This window comes from Pseudorca crassidens, chromosome 1 (assembly GCF_039906515.1).
Source record: "Pseudorca crassidens isolate mPseCra1 chromosome 1, mPseCra1.hap1, whole genome shotgun sequence".
Classification (NCBI taxonomy): Eukaryota; Metazoa; Chordata; class Mammalia; order Artiodactyla; family Delphinidae; genus Pseudorca; species Pseudorca crassidens.
The window spans coordinates 153,014,853-153,035,462 of record NC_090296.1 but is presented as its reverse complement, the minus strand read 5'-3'; the positions used below and the strand labels follow the sequence as shown (position 1 = coordinate 153,035,462).

The 20,610-nt window shown below is 42.0% G+C and overlaps 1 protein-coding gene across 4 annotated transcripts in view; it reads left to right on the top strand.

Annotated features, from left to right (window-relative positions):
* DIP2C (disco interacting protein 2 homolog C) overlaps positions 1-20,610 on the top strand; it is a 359,569-nt gene that overhangs the window by 218,723 nt on the left and 120,236 nt on the right. For all 4 annotated transcript variants that reach the window (XM_067699777.1, XM_067699766.1, XM_067699759.1 and 1 more), the window contains 4 exons: positions 3,655-3,864; positions 14,484-14,618; positions 17,069-17,188; positions 18,349-18,546. In XM_067699777.1, the coding sequence (XP_067555878.1) occupies positions 3,655-3,864; positions 14,484-14,618; positions 17,069-17,188; positions 18,349-18,546 (663 nt within the window). The remainder of the gene's footprint in view (positions 1-3,654; positions 3,865-14,483; positions 14,619-17,068; positions 17,189-18,348; positions 18,547-20,610) is intronic.

Here is a 20,610-nt window from a genome sequence, read left to right as displayed (position 1 = left end):
TTTGCATTTCCAAATAAATTTTAAAATAAGCTTTCAATTTCTTAAAAAAAGCCTTCTGGGATTTTACTAGGTATTGTCTTAATTTTTTGTTAGATATATTGCTAAGTGTTTTATCCTTTTTGATGCTGTCATGATGGAATTTTTTTCTTAATTTCATTCTCTTATTGTTCAGTGCTAGTATCTTATAAAGATATTTCATATCTTTTTTTGGTGGTCCTGTGAATTTAAGAAGTCAGATGTATAACTATGCAACTCTTTTCACCTGCCACAGTGACAACGCATGCTAACTGATTGGATGGCTGGATTTTGACTTCTGACTACTAGATCAACGTGTGCTTGTTCCCTGGGAGGTGGGAATAATTTGCAGTCTGTCCAGCCAGAAAAGGGTGTGGGGGAGCATTGATGCCTATCTGCTTTGATAAGAGATATCTTGGTTCTCTCACTCTGTATGTGCTTGTCCCACTGCAGAAATTCATCTTGTCCCATTGTCTTTTAGTCCTCTCAACAGAGGCATTCCCCATTAAAGAACTTTCTTGGAGGCTCCACTCAACAAATTTTGATTAAGTCCCCCCCCAACCCCCACTTCAAGGATAACTGGAAAATTAGCTGGGCACATTGATGACTTTGTCAATGCAGAGGTAGTTCTGGATGCTGAGAATATCCGGGTGCTGGTAGATTCATTGTCTGGTGAGAGCCTTCTTCCTCATAGTCGTCCATGTTCTCACTGTGTCCTTACATGGCAGAAGGGGCTAACTCATTTATTAATTCAAGAATTTTTCCATGTGTTCCTTAGAATTTCGTACATATAAGATCATGTCATCTGTGAATAAAGACCGTTTTACAACTTCCTTTCTAATCTGGATGGATGTCTTTAATTTTTACTTTTCCCTGTAGTTCACTGGCCAGAACCTGCTGGATAATGTTGAATAGAAGTAGCAAGAGGGGACATTCTTGCCTTGTTCTTATCTTAGGGGAAATGTATTCAGTCTTTTACCAGTATATACAGTGTTAGCTATGGGTTTTCATGAATGCCTTTCATCAGGTTGAGGAAGTTTCCTTCCATTCCTGCATTGTTGAGAGGCTTTATCATGAGTGGGTGTTAGGTTTTGTAAAATACTTTTTCTGACTTTTAAGGTTAACATACTTTTTTTTTCTCTTTATTCTACTAATATGATATATAACATTAATTCATTTTTGAATGTCAAATTAACCTTAATTCATGTTCATATGTGTAATCCTGGTTACCACTTGGTCATTTTATATGTTGCTTGATAATGTTTGCTAATATTTTTGAGGATTTTAGTGTCTATATCATGAATGATATTGTTCTGTAGTTTTCTTATGAAAAGATGGGGTGGGAAATGAAAGATTGATTTGTAAAGGGGCATGAGAAAACTTTTGGGGAGGTGGTAATGTTCTGTGTGGATATAGGGGTGTATACATTCTCAGAAGTCTTAAGTCTGAAGACTTGAATAGATATTTTTCCAAAGAAGATATACAAATGGCCAATAATTACATATAAAGATACTCAACATCACTGATCATTAGGGAAATGCAAATCAAAATTACAAAGAGATACAACTTCACACCCATGAGGATGGTTACTATCAAAAAAAAAAAAAGGAACAGAAAATAACAAGTGTTGGTAAGGATATGAAGAAATTGGAACCCTTGTGCACTCTTGGTGGAAATGAGGTGCATAGAGGTGCAGCCTCTATGGAGAACAGAATGGCAGTTCCTCAAAAAATTAAAAATAGAATTTACTATATGATCCAGTAATTCCACTTCAGAGTACATACCCAAAAGAATTTAAAGGAGACTTTCAAAGAGATATTTATATACCTATGTTCACAGCAGCATTATTCACAACAGCAAAAACATGGAAGCAGCCCAAGTGTCCACAGCAGATGAACGGATAACAACATGTGGTCTGTACATATCATGGAATGTTATTCAGCCTTAAGAAGGAAAGAAGTTCTGACACATGCTGCAAAGTGGATGAACCTTGAAGACATTATGCCAAGTGAAATAAGCCAGTCACAGAAAGACAAAAGTACAATTCCACTTAACATGAGGTACTTAGAGTAGTCAGAATTACACAGAGAGAAAGTAGAGTGGTGGTTGTCAGGGGATGTGGGGGGAAGGGGCAATGGAGAGTTACTGTTTAATGGGGACAGAGTTTCAGTTTTACAAGGTGAAATGAGTTATGTGGATGGATGGTGGTGAAATGAGTTATGGGGAGGGTTGTCCAACATTATGAATGTATTTAATATCACTGAACTGTACACGTAAAAATGGTTAAAATGGTAAAATTTATGTTATGTGTATTTTACCACAATTTCAAAAAAATTGAAAAAATTCTTAGGTCTGAATTCCAAAAATATAAATTTTATTTTTATGTAAATTATAATTCTAAGTTATTTTAAAAGGAAGGACAAGGGAAGAGAATCTGTTGGCCTTCTAATATTATTGTTGCTTCTGTAACAAATTTCTAATAGATAAACTTTTAAAAAATTTCTAGACAGCCTAGGTCACGTCACAATGATAATAAAATGCAATGTAAATATCCTTCACAAATATTGCTGTGTTAAAAAGTCCTTGTAAATCAACCATACTCCAATAAAAATTAATTTAAAAAAAAGAACAGTAACTAATACATTAGTAAGTGCTTAATAAGTATTGATGAATGAATGAGTGAATAAACAGCAAAGTTAACTTTAAAAAAAGAAAAAGTCCTATTTCTTGATTTAAGACAAATTACCCTTTCACTTATTCTCAGTAAATGTTCTAGAGCTACTCTCATCCTTTTTCCCTCCTGGCATCTCACATAACTCACCTATATGTATGATCCTAAATGTCATTCTTATATTAAAGTTTAAATAACAAGTATACAACGATTCGTGCTTGAAAACCTTGCTTCTAGGTGAAAAGTTATTAAATGAATACTATTTCCATTAATTTTAATGCAAAAAGTGACACGTTTTTGCTCAATCCAAGATACACAGTTTTCATAGATAGCAAAATAAATCAAGTAAATAATGAAAAACTTTTATAAGGAACAAATGTAAAAGTAAATGCATTTAGTTTGATCACAGAATGTAGTATGGTGATTTATTGTCCTCCTGAAAGGAGGAGGCAGAGTCCTTAGATGTAGGTTGGTAGAGAAGTCCAGATTGGGAGAGGCAGGAGGATGAGACCTGCCACACTCACATGGAACTTAAAATAGCACATGACTCAGAGAAACACCTCGGTATAAAGAAGGGCTACAGAGCATCACACTTCAAAACACGTGCAAGTTCAGTGTCTTTTAGAAAATGCCACCTTGACCTTCTCCCTTTGTGTCTGAGTACACAGAAAACATTTGGTTTCTCCCTCAAACTCTTGAGTGGAGGAAATTGGTGAGTATGTCTTTGTCTGAGATTGTAATGTCACAACTTTCTGTAGCATATATATGTAAGGTGTTTTGGATGAAGACTTCACTGCAGTGAAAAATAATTTGTCATCTGAAAAGTGTGTAATTTTTCAAGAGTGTTCAAAGGTCGTCGATCAGTTAGTGTGGGAGGTAGGTCTGTGTTCGCAGTGTTTGGAGAGGGACTAATCCTGGGGGGTGCTTCTTTGCTGTGATATACACGGCTGATCACCTGCCTCCCACAGATACCTCCTCTGGCTCAGAAGACGAAGGCTCGGTGCAGGGCGACTCCCAGGGGACCCCCACCTCCAGCCAGGGCAGCATCAACATGGAGCACTGGATCAGCCAGGCCATCCACGGCTCCACCACCTCCACCACCTCCTCCTCTTCCACCCAGAGTGGGGGGAGTGGCGCCGCCCACAGACTGGCTGACGTCATGGCTCAGACGCACCTAGGTGAGTGCCCTGCTGGGCAGTCGTCTGTCTTTATTCTCATTGTCCTTACGTCTGAGTGGCTGCTGAGTAACCCTGCCCTTTTTATTTTGAAATTTCTCTATTTGCGCATCTCGGCCATGGAATCCATCCGAGGGACAGAACAGAGCCCCACTCCTGCTTCTGGGCTGCTTTGTTGCGTTGGTTTTACTGTTTTGTGAAACCCTTGGTTTTACTATTCTTTACATCCCAGACGTCTCCTCTGCTTGTAGAAGAATGCTTTCTTGTTCATTAGAGAAACTTGCAGCCGTATCTGGTTACGTGCTTTCTTCTCCTCATGCTAAAGTATGCTCCTAAATGAAATTTTAATTATGCTAATAAACAAGGCTGGGGACTTCAGAGTGAGTTTGCCCTTACTTTGGAAGTTACTTAGGAAGGGGAGGCTTTCATCACTACTGCTTATATGGTTTTCTGCCATAGGCATTCAGCTTTCTGGGGTGGTTCACGTTACTTTGTGTGTAGGTTCCATGATACATGGGATCCTCTGTATTTAAAAAAGCACAGAGTTAGGAAGCATTGGTAAGATGTTTGGAAATAGTGTAAAACAGGAGATGAAGTGAGAATTATTAGAGGAAAGGAGCATATTGGATGAGCAGGGGGCTGCGTGGAGGGGATGAGTAAGGGTTCTGTTTCTCTGCCTGCACCCTAGCCCCCCATTCACTGCCACATTCATCTGGTGTGGAAGGCACAGCATGAGGTCCAGATCTGTCTGATCCATTTTCAGCTGTGGATTGAGATTTTTAAACATTTCAATAAAAAATTATTCACAAAGTAAATTACTTGCTTTGAATGTGGTGCCAAGATGGTTCAGTATGTTCTCCATTCAAATGGGGTGGACCAGGGTCAGCCGCATCCAGGGACGTGGAAGCTGCACCTCCCTGTGCAGTGGTTGATCATCGAGCACAGGGCAGGTGCACCGCGTCCTCCCACATCTATCCTCTTATCCGAAAACTCCATGTTTAGAAAGTAGGTAAGTGAAATGAATGAATGAAATACTCTGCCAGCTTCTCAGACTCAAAAAGTATTTCTAGATTATTGGCTACTTGACAAGAGTCAGAGGAATTCCAAACTGACTTCTCAGGACTTGGCCCCAGTGGCACTTGCTCAGCATGAAGTTGAGGTTAAAAGCAACAGCCTTTTCGGAATCAGCAGTGAGACTGGTTGTCTACCAGCAGGACACAGGCAGCCGGTTGGGAGGGCTGGGTCTGGTCCCAGTTCTCACGTTAACAGCTGCTGGCTTCTTCAGAAGTCAGTATTCCCTGCTCTAGTTTTTTAGTGGGAAGAAGAGGAATGATAATGTCTTTTCTTTGTACCCATTGCGAGTAAAAAGGAGAAAATAGGAAAATTCTCCAGTTTTTAAAGTAACACTCACATGCAAAGTAGTAGTATTAAATTTCAGTTTAAAATGTTTTCGGGAACATACACTGGTTAATGTGTACTGAGAACCTCTATTTGAAATCATAGATAAAAATTAAGCAGAAATGTATATGACCGTTAAAGAGTTTCAGATGCTAAAATTTCTTCCTCTGTGTTTGGAACCTGAGATAGCCCTGAGGCTCAGTCCGTGTGCTTTGTCTGGTAGCCACCTGGGCAGGGTAGACGTGGAACTCCCTCCACCTCTGCCCCTCGCTCGTACCTTAGGAATGTGTGTTTTCTGACTGAGTACACTTCTAAGGAAATATCAGGAATCTTACCAAGAGAAACCCATAATTTTGAACAGATTACTCCCTGCATTTGTTTCTCCCTTTATGTAGTTACATGTGGAATATTGGAGGAAATTATAGCATGGAGAATTAAATTTATCCGAACTATAAAAGGTTGCGTTACTCAGGTACGTTAAGACTCAGTGTAACCTAAATATAGCTTCTCAGTGTGTGACATTTCAGTAATTTCTAATTTGGCACATAGATAAGTTCCTAGAGTATCCAGGAATTTTCTGTAAATATGAAAAAAAATTTTTGAAAGAAAGCAGTGGCAAAATAATAAAATAAGAAAAAGAGAATTAAGATATTTTACTCCAGGGCTTCCCTGGTGGCGCAGTGGTTGAGAGACCGCCTGCCGATGCAGGGGACACGGGTTCGTGCCCCGGTCCGGGAAGATCTCACATGTCGCGGAGCGGCTGGGCCCGTGAGCCGTGGCTGCTGAGCCTGCGTGTCCGGAGCCTGTGCTCCACAACGGGAGAGGCCACAACGGTGAGAGGCCCGCGTACCGCCAAAAAAAAAAAAAAAAAAAAAAAATTTTTTTTACTCCTGTGGCAAAAGCAAAAGAAGTAAAAAGTCAGAATTGGCAGTGTTCAACCTTTTGTTGAGGCCATCAGAAGCCTACAAATAAGAAAGTATTCTGTGTATGTCTGTGTTTTAAGGAATTTAGGGTCAAATAAACCACCAACTTGTAGTACCTCTGGTCCCTCAAGGTGAAGTACTTGGATAGAGTCTGTAGAAACCTCTTTTGCCCAAACGGTAGAGGAAAGACAAGCGTTTAAAGACCATGAAGAGGCTGTAACAAGTGGATGGTACTTCTGCTTTGTGGTTGTTGGAATGAAATCCTGTGTCCTTGTGGGTCCATCCTGACAACATGACAGGGACACTGCACGTGCATCTCCCATCAGGCTGGCTTAGCATACCATGCGGTCCCTGTCCAGGTGGTTTTTCCTCCTATGGCTCTGCTTGTTGTTATTCACACTTAAAACACTGACAACGAGGGCTCAAGACGTTCCCCATCCTGAGATGCTAAGGCCTGAGATGTGCACATTTGTGACACAAGAAGATGGACGTGCCATGCGACGGCTCCCTGCAGCTCAGACAGAACAGGGCCTGCACATCATTAAGGGCCCTCTCTCCACAATGATAGAGAACCAGAAGGTGTTTATTCAGAACCTCTGTGCATGTCATGTTCTTAAGACAGTTGGAAAGGAAAGGATCAACACCTCTAAAATATTTTATCATTATCAAAAGTCAAGGAGCATAATTTAGAGTAACCAGGAGAATTAAAGCAACACTTTGAAACTTCAAGAGGCATATTTGTAAAAGGTACTAGAGTAACATAGGAATTAGTAAGCTACATAGAAATGGAGAAACTGAAGAGGAACTGTTAATACATTTCTAGATTAAGAAATAAGAACAAAGCATAATAGATAACATGGTTGTATATTCAGAATCAAAATTTGTATATTCAGGAAATTAAAGAGACTTCTACATGAGCTGTTCTCTTATTTTGTAGCTCCAGATGTATAGGTAAGGTCTGTGTCACCCTTTGTAACTGACACATCTGAGATGATGTCACATTCGGGTTTCATCTACATGTGTTGGGGGTGTGTTGTCATTAGCCAGATATTCATAGAAGTTATTGCCATTTCCGGACTGTCTTAGAATTTGTCAGCACGAATGCTGCTTTTGGTGTGTGCGGTTTGTATCAGCAAGGAAATTCTCATCAGGTTTCTTGCCTCTGATCCTGGTAAGCAGATAGATGTGCCCCCATGTGCTTGATACATAGTTAGCCTGGAGCCTGGCAGCTGTTGTCTGGACCTAGATTCTGGTGTTCTAGGGAATTTGCTCAGAGGGCTGCATAGCCACCGTTGTGATAAGTTACCCTAATTTATTTATGTATAATCATCCACAGTATCAAAGAATTCTTTTATAATCTCTTTATCCATACTTTTCAGACATTTACAGTCTTAAAATATTAACTACACACCGAGGATGGTGATATTAGCAAAGCCTGCACACTTGGGGCTGGGGTCTCCCTGCTGTACCCTCACTTCCCCTCCTGGGTGGGGCATCCCTGCATCTAGAGCTTCATGATTCAAAGGCAGGGTCAGTGAATTTTTCCAGGAAAGGACCAGAGAGTGGATATTAAGCTTTGTGGGCCATGCAGTCCCTGTGGCCACTGCTGAATTCCGCTGGCTCAAGAGCAGAAGACAGTGCGTGAACCATAGGCATGGCTATGCCCCCACAAAACTTCCATTTATAAACGCAGCTGACAGACCACCCTGTGAGCCATAGTTTGCCAACTCCTGTTTTAGAGAGTTTTAAGCCACGCTATTGAAAAAGTAAGCAAGAAAAGAAAATTTGCATTAGGTAACACAAGGCCGATGAGACTCTTCCATCAATTACTGCGTGTTTCTCGTGGCTCTTTGGGTGATACAGTACTAAAAGAGAGAGGGATCTCTCACTGGCCGACGTGACTGTGGGAGTTTTTAGTTAGGTCCTAGGTCTGGCTTCTAATCCTGTATTGTCTTGCTCAATTCATAATAAAGCTGAGATCTTCACAGATACTGAAATTGAGTGAATGTCACCATGGATCTTTTTCTGTCCCCTTGTCGAACATCTTTAACCACTGATCCTTTTCCAGCTGAGATGTTTCCATGTCTTTCTCCGTTCATTTTTTGCTATGTTTCCTTTTCTGGGGAAGAAAGCTCCTTTCTAAGTCTCATCTTTTCATCCTTATTCTGGATTCTGGCTCCTCCCAAATCTGCTGGCTCAGCTCTTTTCTCTTTTGTATCTTAGCTTCCCCCATTGGTGAACCGGAGCTTTGGCTGTGATGATCACTCATTCCCTCCTCTCCCGGCCTGCACCACACCCTGGTTCTCCTTCCTGCTCTGTCCTTTCCTCTCCTCTGGTGGCTCCTCTCCCCACCCTGTCTCTCTGTGTTCTTGCCCATTTCATCCACTCCCACAGTTTTCGAGGCCATCTGCTCTTTCACGACCTTCAGATCTGTACCTCCTTCACCCGTCCACATTTCAGAGTGCCTCTTGACCCTGCACCTCAGCCCTACGCTGTGTCCCCAGGTCGCCTCGTCTGACAAGGTCCTGCACTCCCAGGAGCAGGCTCCAGACCTCGCCGTCCTTGGCTCCTCCTTCCACAGACCAGCACAGTCCCTGTTGGGTAGCGTTTGGCTACCCTGTGTCTTGCAGGCCTCCTTCCTCTCCGTTACTGCTCCCAGGACCCTGCATCCAGACACCTCACCTCCCATCTCAGTGCTGCAGCCCCTTCCAACCTCATATCTGTCCTGTTCATATTGTCCTTGTTGCCCTGTTGATGCTGTTAGGGCACAGATCTGCTCCAGTTTCTTGTCTCCAAAAACACTTTGGGATTTTTGCCACTCGAAACTGATTTTGTTTATTTGGATTTTATACTTAGAATCAAAGTAATGATTTTTGACCCACAAGTATCCTAACCCTTCATCCAGTGCCTACTCCACGCTGCAGGAGTACCTCGGAGCCTGCCGCTCACACGTTGGTGCACACAGCCAACCAAATAGAAAGATGTCTATTCAGTTCTTCTCTTTCTCCCAGTGTTCAAATGCAGTCATCTACACTTAATGCCATGAGTTTCACAGATTCTTTCTTGCAACTCGTGAGAGGAAAGGATTCCCATGCAAGAGGAGAAATGGCAGAGCGGAAGCCTTTGGGCCTGAGAGCGAGGATGGCAGTGTCACCGTCACTGCAGAATGTCACGGTGTAGTGTCGCTTGTGCCCTCAGACTTGGTGAGGAGCGAGTAGCAGCACTCTTGTTCCCCAGGTGAGAAGACCCAGGCTCAGGAAGGTGGATGTGATGCCAAGGGCGCCCAGCTAGTGAGTGGTCAGCAGGAACCAGACTCCTATCTGTCAGGTGTAGGAGCACCTGCTCGTGACACTCCAGTCCCGCTTCCTCCTCAGTGTCTGTGTTCCAGCTTGGCCCTGCTTGTTAAAAGCAGAACAAGAGCTCTTTGCAGACAGAAATGCAATTAAACTTTGCATAAACAGTAAAAGTTCCAGCATCCCCATCACAATCCTGCTGGGTCTGTGGTCTGTACAGGCTTGTGATGATTGGAGCCCTTCAGCATGAATTTGAATTTGCAGATATAAAAGTCAAGAAGCTCTTGTCTGAAGTTAAAGATTTCTGTTCTGATATTAGAACATCCCGAGATTTGTCTAACAGTAACTATCCCATCTTTATGGATTTTTGTGGCATAAATGTGGGAGGGAGGCTGTTCCAGTTCTGAGAACCTGTGTAATGCTTCTAAAGTCAACCTCTGGGAGCCTTGGCTGAGAGAAATGTTTGAATATAGAACCACTGAGCCCTTTCTAACTATCTCCAGGTTTAGTCTGCACATTTGAAAAGCAGCTGTGACGCACCATTAGCAGTATCACACACACTCTCACAGGTAACCAGAGTATACTGTTCTGTCCCTGAGTGATTATTAAAGGATTAAGGAGATAAATCCTCACTTACATTGTCATGCGTCAATATGACACATGGGTGAGACACCAGTAGAGCTCTCCTGTTGGGGGCTTCTGTCAGAGCCAGGGAGGTTGGACATTGCTGGGGAAACCAAGGAGGAAGTCCTGCTCTTCTCATGAGCTGTGCTTGGAAGATGGGTCGGTGCAGTGGGCAGCTGAGCATCGTCTCCAGCTCATCGTCTCTGCTGCCATGTGGAGGGCACAGCCATGTCATCTTAGGGAGCCAGGGCAGCTGGGTGGACGGGTGGTCTGAGGGCCTGTATCACTTTCTGCTCAGTGACTGTGGAGGTTGGATGGACCGTAGGAGACACGGGAGGGGCCTTGTTGATAGATGGAAGGCTGGGTCCCTCTGAACTCGTCTCTCCTTATCTGTCATCAGTTAGTGGACCACGAGCACGTTGCTTTCTACATGTGAAAACCAGATTTCCTCTTTTTCTTCTCTTAATTTAGAAGTTATTTGGGGACTGAAAAATAACAGGCTGGGAGGTAGGATCTCTGACCACTGATCCCTGAGGTTCCCAGTCATATAGTTAGAATTAAAGAAAGCTGTTTTTCAGCGGTGTGAGAACCAGAAGCATGTTATCTCTAGTCGTCAAGTGCTCCAGTGTATTCATTCTTATGTTCATTCATTCTTTGAACTTTCACTCCAGCATTTGCTGAGTGCAAACGACATTGAGCTGGGTGTTGTACAACTTCAGCATCTGAGTAGGACACAGATGCTGTGTGTGGACTGGACTGAGCTGGATGCCTGCAAGAGCAGGAGATGAGAAACGAGTTAGTTCAAGGAAGCAGGGAATTTCCAACGCAGAGCTGAGCAGGAAGACCAGCTAGTAACCTGAAACGGTCATGGCCAAAACAGCTGTCCAAAACGGGTGGATAGTTGGCAAGAGTAACAGACTAAAATCCGGAGTGGGAGGGGGATGCAGTGAGATGGGACCCCTGGTGCTGATGGCTCCAAAACAGCAGATACTATCATGGAAGACGGGTGAATTACACTTCCCTCCCACCTGCCCCTTGTGCCTTGATTCCAGATTCTTAAGGAGCCCATGTCGGCTGCTGGGAGCAAAAGCCATAGAGGGGTGAATGAGACAGGACCCACCTGTCAGGGAGCAGATGCAAAGGTGTCACAGTAGCTCTGGGGCAGTCACAGTGGAGGTGACACCTGATAGGTGGCTGGAAGGTTGGCCGCCATTTTTCTGTTGATTTTGAAAGTATTGGGAAATTGATCTAAGGAACAGTGGGTCATCTGGCTCAGAAGATACGAACCCGCTCTGATGAGAGTTCTTAATCTTTGAAATGCTCCTGTTGCATATGGACCTGTTTGGCATCATGCCTGGGGCTGATAAGCACTTTTAGACCTTTGACCCTGCACCTTCAACCAGACCCTACTTTTTCTGACCCGTCAGCAAGTGTTTCTTGAGCATCTGTTACATACAAAGGTCTTTCCAGTACTCACAAAAGATAGGTAAGAGTTAAATACTTGGAGTCCTGATGTTTATTAAAATAAAATAGGGCACCATGTATCACTGCAATGGAAGAATGTTCTCTGGCTTCCTAACAGAAGCCCGCTGCTGGGCTTATAATCCTACAGTGACAGCATATGTGGGGAGTTTGAAAGGGAGGGGGAGAGGAGCTAACATAAATTTGGAAAGCACTTTGAAGTCATGCAGCTGTCACTGTTCCTATTTTTTAATCACCAGATGTATTGGAATCGTTATTTTTCCCAACTTCAAAGTGGAAGTGAGTACGTCTGCTGCCCAACACAAAGACTCAGTGGCTGCCACCAATGATGCAGCTACAGCATAACGTAAACACAAGTAAACCTGAGTAAAATGGAATGCAGTGAACTTACATTTTAGCTGCTTTTGTCTTACATGGCTAATTAGAAATGTTGCTCATCATACATTGGCATCTATTATATTTTTGTTTGAAATATGGGGTCCCAGGGAGTTAATGGCTCAGCCATGGAGAATTAGATCATTTTGAAACATGAAATAAAGTCTATTTGGCAAGAGCACAGGTAGAAGAGATGAGAAGAATGAATGCAGTGTTTGAAATATTAAAGAGGTCATTTGAATGGTCCTCTTCTCTCCCTCTTGCTCTTCCCCTCAGGGATCTGATAAAGCATCCCTGCCGCACCCTCCTCCCTCTCACAGGTACTCTTTTTCTGGGCTAAGATCTAAGAAATTGCCCTTAAGGGTATGTGTCAGTTGGCTCAGGCGGCCATAACAAAGCACCTTAAACACGGCTTAAACAAGAGACATTCAGTGGCTCACAATCCTGGAGGCTGTAAGTCTGCGCTCACGGTGTTGGCACTTTCTCCTAATGCCTCTCTTCCGGGCGTGTAGACAGCCGTCTTCTCTGGGCATCTCTGTCCTCATCTCTTCTTATAAAGCACCAGTCAGATTGAATTAGGGCCCATCCTAGTGGCTTTGTTTTGCCTTAATCATCTCTTTAAAGACCTCCATCTCCAAACACAGTCACCTTCTGAGGTCCTGGAGATTAGGACTCCAACATGTGAATTTTGAGGAGACATAGTTCAGTCCAGAACAGGCTGGACACTCCTGGAACAGGGAGATGAGAAATGGGGAGCTGGACTCTCTGCTGATGGCCTGTGTTTAGGGGCTGATGCCGATTGTTATCTTCACAGAGATCTCCAGGCTCAGACCCTGGAAGAGTAGTTGTCGGTGCAGAGAGCTGCCCATGTGTTCCTCTCCTGGCATGTCTTTCTGTGTGCCTGGTGACGCCAGTGCTTGTATCTGTTTATCTACGTTAATCGCCACTGTAACTCAGAGGTAGGCATTGTCATTGTCACCCCCTTTTACAGGATGGGGAACCGAGGCATAGGAAGGTCAGTAACCGGTCGCAGGTGATCAGCTCTGAGACGCGGACCTGAGGACCAGTTGGGCAACTGCTGGCGGCCCAGCCCTCAGCCCCCGTGCACATTTCCACACACTTACTGGTCAGTGTGCCTAGGACTGAGGGTCTCCGGAGTCCAAGCACCGGCATTGGTCACGCTAGTTGCTGTGTTTGAAGCTTGCTTAGGAATTCAGATTAATATTCCTTGGCCTCAAGTCTCACTCAGTGTAATGTCCCTTAACATACACAGGCTCACTGACACAGAAGTCAGTCTTCACTTCTGGCGGATTGGGTACTTGCCAATCTGCCTACTTGTTAAAATTACCTGCACCCTCAAATGAGTACCCGTGGGCTTCTCGAGGTCTAGACATTTGCAGAACGGCTAAAATTTGAGTCCCCGATGTGTATGTTCCCAGCGGAGTCGACAGGCCACGCCTCGGCTTCTAGTTCAGCGCAGTCTGTAAATGGCGTCCTTTATGTGATCTCTTCGGTGCTCTGTTTTTTCTCATTCTTGTGCTTTATGTTAGTGATTTCACAGTTTAAACTGGCCCTCACGTGTAGTGACAAGGTGGGCAGTGTACAGCGGAGAAAGGACTTCCAGTACCTGCTCCCCTTTTAACAGCATAAAATGTTGTGCTTTTGTCACGTGGAACTATAGAATCTCGACAAGTTTTTATCTAGTAAGGATTAACAAATCAAAATTAATAGTATAATACTCATTATTAGAACTTAGTACGTATAAAATGACATGGACGTTCTCACTTGACATGCTCTCCTTAATGTCTTATGTAATAAATACAAAATCATGCTTTCCCCATTTAAGTACTTAACTTTATCATCAAATAATGTTATGGGGAAGGCCTGCCGTACGTTTCATTGTGCAGAACACGGCACACCATTCACATTAGATGTAAACAGGTATTTTTTGAATGACTGGACTGTTCAGTATTATTCATGCTAAAACAAATAATAAAATAGCTACTATTTCCTAAATGTTCACCTTCTATCAAGAAAAATGTTCTAAGTACTTTACATATGTTAACTCATTTAATCTACCCAACAAGGAGGTAGTTGCCATTATTCCCATTTGATGGATGAAGAAACCAAGGTATAGAGATCAGGATGCTTCCAAGGTCTCAAGAATTTGCAGAACTGGGATTCAAACCCCAGGCTCTCTGTATCTAAAGCTTGAGCTCTTAACTGCCTCTACTATGACTGACAAGAAAATTACTCCTTTATGAACACATAACTTACAGTGTCTTTTTCCTTTGGCCAGTTGAAGACATTATTTTAATTAAAGTGCAACAGTGATTCATTGATGTGGCACCTGTCGTGATGTTATTATTGTAAAGATCATCTTTATGCTGAGATTTTTGTAGTAGTTTTTGATTCAGAATCTTTTTCTCTTCTTAGGATGTGGCATTTTTGAAACCTTATTGCTTACGTAGCCTTCAGAATAACTGTATCATGATAACCAGAAAACTTACAATTTGCTTCTTTACAGAAAATCACTCTGCACCTCCCGACGTAACCACTTACACCTCAGAACACTCAATACAAGTAGAAAGGCCGCAGGGCTCTACGACGTCAAGAACAGCCCCAAAGTATGGCAATGCCGAGCTCATGGAGACTGGCGATGGTATGTCTTCCAGCAAGTTTTTCCTCCTTTGTAAATTCTAAGTTCTGCTGACGTGCTTTCTGTGCCCTGACTGGATGTGTTTCTTCTAGTGACACAGTCGGCTCTTTGACTCATCAGGTTCTTTATGAGCCTTCCTAGAAGGTGGCATAGTTACAGGAAGTGCAAGCTATCTCCAAGGGGGCCAAGAGTTATTCCTTGTAGGAAAAATGTCAACGTTGTAGGAATTTTGTCATGAGAATAAAAAGATTTGATAAAATTCTTACGTTTTTGCTAATGAATAATGTTGATTCCACAATTAGAAAATTAGTGCAGGTGTTAAGACTGTGAATGGTTACTTGGAAGGGCAAGATGGAGCTAAACACAACCAAAATAATGCACAGAGATGGGCAGAATGGTGCTTTAGACTTTGGAAGAAAGATGGTCCTTTCTCCTCCATGTTGGAAAAAGTATTGGTGATTTGATAAATACAGCCATTCGGGTTTTCTCTTATTCCTTGAATCTTTCATCTTGGTATGCTCTGACATATTCCTGTTACCCATCCTAAAGTGACAGACTCGAACATGAATTTCATGCTTTATTCTGCTTTCCTTGACCTTCCAGAGTCATGAAAGTTAGACTGGACCCCGATGATGATATAAAGTGTTATTTTCTTGGAAGATGGCCAAAATAGCCTCTGTGTGCCATCCATCCCACTATGCTTGTGTCCGTGACACTGTGACTCGGGGGTGATGAGGAGGCCTGGACCCAGCCTCTAACAGGCAGATGCCTCTTCACTGTGGTCAGAGCCCAAGGTCGCTAGGTTCTGAGTTCTCTGTTAGTATATTTGAAGTCACTGCAGTTTCCAGTATGATTGGTTTCCCTGGAATGCTTCTCAGTATCAAGGTTTGCTTTAGTCCTCTACTAAGTTCATTGTTTATTGAATTGGTCATTACTGTTATTCTTTTCATCACCATTTTAGTAACTTTGTTGTCTTTGAAGTTCATCATCTTCACCTGCTCCCCCAGGTAAATTCATCTATTGTCCAGTTCAGTGCTGTGATGGTGACTCGTACCAGAACCACATGGGGCACTTGTTGGAAAACAGATTCTGGGCCACATCCCAGACCTAACACATCAGAAGCTCTGGGCTGGGTCCTAGGATGATTTGTGTGTGTTCTAAATTAAGCTGGAGCACCAGTGGCCTTGTGAAATGATCTCTGATTCATCCAAACCAGATTAACTGGGACTCTTTAATGGGGAAATTTTGTGTTTAGATATTGAGAATTCTGGGTTGTATATTTTTATGTATTTTCAAGATTGTAAAATATTTAATGTCTCAATTCTGAAAGTGCCCATAGAGTATTTTGAGACTATCTGTTAAAATGGTTTTTATTGGATAGAAAAATTTCCTTGAATTCTGTCATACTCGTTCCAAAAGCTGAGTTCTGTTCTTGTGACACTGTGACGTGGAGGAAGGGCTTTGCCTCGGTCAGTATGGGAAAGACCCTCTCTGGTCGTGGTTCTTCTGTCTGAGAACCGTGACGGTTCCAGGCCTTCATATTTACCAGGTTCAGGTTTCCAAGCACTGTTCAGCAGGAATGAAATCTGCCTGCAGAGAGTACATGTGATCCAGTTACGGATTCAGCCTCTTGGTGCTCCATTTTTTTCATTTATTTGGGTTATGTAAAATTTTTTAAATTTCATGCCTTTTTCGTTGATCATTTCACTTATTCAGTTTTGAAAACGATGTCACATTTATTGTCATGAGAAATGTATTATACGGTTGGGTCTGTTTTTCTCAGTACACATGGATAAATATATGTAAGTTCTGTATTATATCAGAAACTGAATTTAGAGACTTTTAATTGCTGTGCTTCTAGAATGCATTGCCTAAATGTTCACTCAGGAGAGTGGGTCTGAAAGACATATAGGAGGGACCTGGCCATTACCTGCAAGAGGACAAGGCCTGCCAGCAGCACTTGTAGAACCTGAGTCCCCTTACTTTCAGGGGCGGCAGCTGGAGGCTGAGCACAGGTGGTCTCAGGGGAGATTGGGACTTGGGGAGGGTCTCACTGCTTAATCAGCTCTCTGACCCCCAAGGACACAGGGGACCCTGTGACGGTATTAATTAGGAGATGACAGACCCTGTTTTAGGAATAGAGGCGGGACCGAGCCCAGTCTATTGTCTGGAGTTTTTCCCAAGGTCACCAGAGCAGGACAGTTCACAGTGTAAAAGGGAATCATTTCTACTACATCTTTATGCTCTCTTGAGGCTTTCTAGCAAGGTCACATGCTAAGACCGTCCACCTTGGAATGTTCTCGTCGAGCAGCAGTCATCTTAGGTGACACTGAGGGGCTCCCAGCCCTGAGATGGGGCAGGGTGTGCTGTCATGGCTGTTTTTACTGTAGCTGCTTGTTTACGCTGTTCCATGCTCACAGTCAGTCCATCTGCCCCATGGTTCTGTTTTTCAGGAGTGCCTGTAAGTAGCCGGGTATCAGCAAAAATCCAGCAGCTTGTCAACACCCTCAAACGACCCAAACGACCACCATTGCGGGAATTCTTCGTCGATGACTTTGAAGAACTGCTGGAAGGTGAAAGAGCCCATTCCTACTTGCTCGTCCAGTGTTTCTGTGACCCTATAGAGTATAGTGTTTTTCTACCAAGGCTGTTAGACTTTTTAAGAACAGTAATCTTGGTGTTCCTGGGAAGACAGGGATCCTGCCTAGAAACTGTAGGTACTATTTTCCAAGCTCCCTTTAAAGATACGCCAGTCCCAGGACAGTTGGGTTGATACCATTTGTGTGTCACTTTCAGCAAAATGCGATTTTGTCCCGTGAGCCAGGCCTCTTTCTGAGGACTCCTTGAGGCTACAGGAATGCTGGTGTTGATAAATCATAGGCAACCTGAGCTTGCAGCAGCGCGTTCTCTCTGAATAGGCTTTAGAGGAATGCAGAATGAGCCGTGGCAGATCTCACCTTCCTGCCTCTCGTGACAGCTTCAGGAGCTGGTGTTCTTAACCCCTGAACAGTCCTGAGCCTTTTAATACAAACAACTTAAAATTGAAACAAAGTACTGCTTGTTGTGTCAAACCCAAACTGCCTATTTTCTTGCTCTTTATACCACAAGTAAGACATAGCTGATTTTCTAGCCAGCAGGTGGAAATTGTGAATCATCAACTATAAGAGAAACCTTTCCCAGAAGTGAGAATAATCTCTCAGATTCTTACCTATCTAAAGAGTTGGGCAAATTGTTTTTATTATGGGGCGTTTATTTTTGTTATACGTAAGAAAATATGTGCTGTGCTAGTTATTCATAGTAGCTGTAGCAAATTCAAATTTACATCTCAGTATTTAAGGGAAAAATATAATTCAGCAAGATTTGAGCTCTTTGGAGTCTATAATTGCTAGTGTATGTCGATAACCGATGTTTTAAACATGGCAGTCCTAGACTCTAGGCATGTTAAAATGCATAGTTTTACTTGTCAGTTTATAAATGCATTCAGGTCTCCCTAAGTTCCACACCCTGACTTTGCCTTGGAAATTGTAAGAATTAAGTGCTTTTGTTACATCCATGAGGCTCATGTGTCGGTCATAGCTCTAATTCTAGAAAAACACCTGTGCATGTTTCCTGTCCTCTAATAAATGTCTAACTCCAGTGTAAATCTTCTAGCTTCCTTAAAAGGAATAAAAAAGTGATTGTGCTAATATGGATGTGTTTTTCTTGAAAACCTTTTGTGTTCAAATGTATTTAGTTCAACAACCAGATCCAAACCAGCCAAAGCCAGAGGGAGCCCAAATGTTGGCGATGCGTGGGGAACAGCTGGGTGTGGTTACAAATTGGCCCCCATCTTTAGAAGCAGCGTTACAGCGATGGGGGACCATCTCACCAAAGGCCCCATGCTTGACCACGATGGACACGAATGGGAAACCTCTGTACATCCTCACTTACGGTAATCCTGTGAGACTTATCCACCTTTTGTTTGTTTGTGCCTGCACACAACTGTCACTTTCAGGGTGGCCGATTCATATTTGTGTTGCCTTATGTTTCTAATACAGAAATAAATGGAACCTGAAAGGAATATTATAGGAAAATTATTTGGTTTGAATATGAAAAGTTACTATTTGTTAAATGTTTTTGAGTAAAAACCAGAAAGTGATATAAAAAATTAGTGATTATAACTCTAATAAGATGTTAGATTTTACCTCTTGGAATGTATATTAATTAAATTAATGCTTTCAAGAAGGATTGGTAGTTAAAGAATGTATATCAGAACTCTTTGACATGCGTCACTCACTTACAAGAAACAGAATCTGTTTCCAAAGTGCTTTTTCAGAAAGCAAGAGAAAACAAACTTTTCTTTAATTCTTTATTCAGTACCATTAATGCAGTCCATAAACTTGGAAATAGTTAACTGTACCAGAGAGATTCCTTTCTCTTTGCACCACGGATAAGAGGCGGAGAAAGCAAATTTTCAGGTCATTTTCACACTCTCTGTTACAGTTTTGCAAAGAAACAAGCTTCATAACAAAAACACCAAAATGGCTTATGTTATGTCTGCATGTGTGAGGTTAGATTACCTTTTTTTAACTTTCAGTTTTGTTTTTATGATGATAATGCTCTTCTAATTGCAGGTAGGAGAGGAAGTGTTTTCTCCATTAGCAATGGAGGTCAAGAGCCAGGTGTTAAGTATTATAGCCCAGCCTTTTAGTGGGTGTGGGGCCTGTGAGGCACCCACTGTGCCTCAGTCATTATCCTGTGCATCTCATGGAGGGAAATGGGATTTAGGAGCATATGTTTTCACAGTCTCATTTTTTTTTTTCTCGTTTTGTTGGGAAATTCTGAGTGGAGTGGAGAGAGGGTATTTCACCCATCATGAGGCATAAGATTCATGTTTTTAAAAGTTATACTCTTGGAAATAGATTTTAGTCAGTCAAAAAGACAGAGGACTTTCCTGTCTGACCTTCATCTCTTGCCAGATTCAGCCATGGAGCTGATTGTGTACTGTTTTCCAAGCATCATTTATTGAAAGACTGTTCTTTCCCCTTTCTTGGCTCCTTTGTCATAAATTAGTTGACATACATGCGTGGGTTTATTTTTGGGCTATTCTGTTTCATTGATCTATGTGTCTGTTTTTGTGCCAGTACACTTTTTCATTACTGGTAGTTTTGTAATGTCAAGGAGTATGATGCTTCTAGCTTTGTTTTTCTTTCTCGAGATGGCTTTGGCTATTTGGGGTCCTTCATGGTTTCATACAAATTTTAGAATTGTTTGTTCTATTTCTGTGAAAAATGCCATTGGAATTTTGATAAGGATTGCGTTGAATCTATAGATTGCTTTGAGTAGTACAGACATTGTAACAATATTCATTCTTCTGATCCATGAGCAGAGAATATCTTTCTATTTATTTGTGTCATCTTTAATTTCTTTCATTAAAGTCATAATTTTTAACGTACAGGTCTTTTGCCGCCTTGATTAAATTCATTCCTAGGTATTTTATTCCTTTTGATGCAGTTGTAAATGGGATTGTTTTCTTGATTTCTCTTTCTGATAGATTTTTATTAGTGTATAGACAGAACAGTTTTCTGTGTATTGATTTTGTATCTGCTACTTTACTGAATTCATTTATTACTCTGTTTTTCTGTATAGTCTTTAAGTTTGTCTATATATAATGTCATGTTATCTGCAAGTAATGACAGTTTTTCTTCTTCCTTTCCAGTTTGGATGCTTTTTATTTCTTTTTCTTGCCTTATTATTCTGACTAGGACTTACAATACTATGTTGAATAAGCACGGCAAAAGTGTCTTGTTCCTGAATCTTAGAGGAAAAGCTTCCAGCTTTTTACTGTTGAGTATGCTGTTAGCTCTGAGCTTGTAAACATATGACTTTTATTTTGTTTGTAAACATATGACATTTATTTTGTTGAGAATTTTTATCATAAATGTATGTTGAATTTTGTCAAATGTTTTTTCTGCATCTGCTGAGATGATCATATGATTTTTATCCTTTATTATGT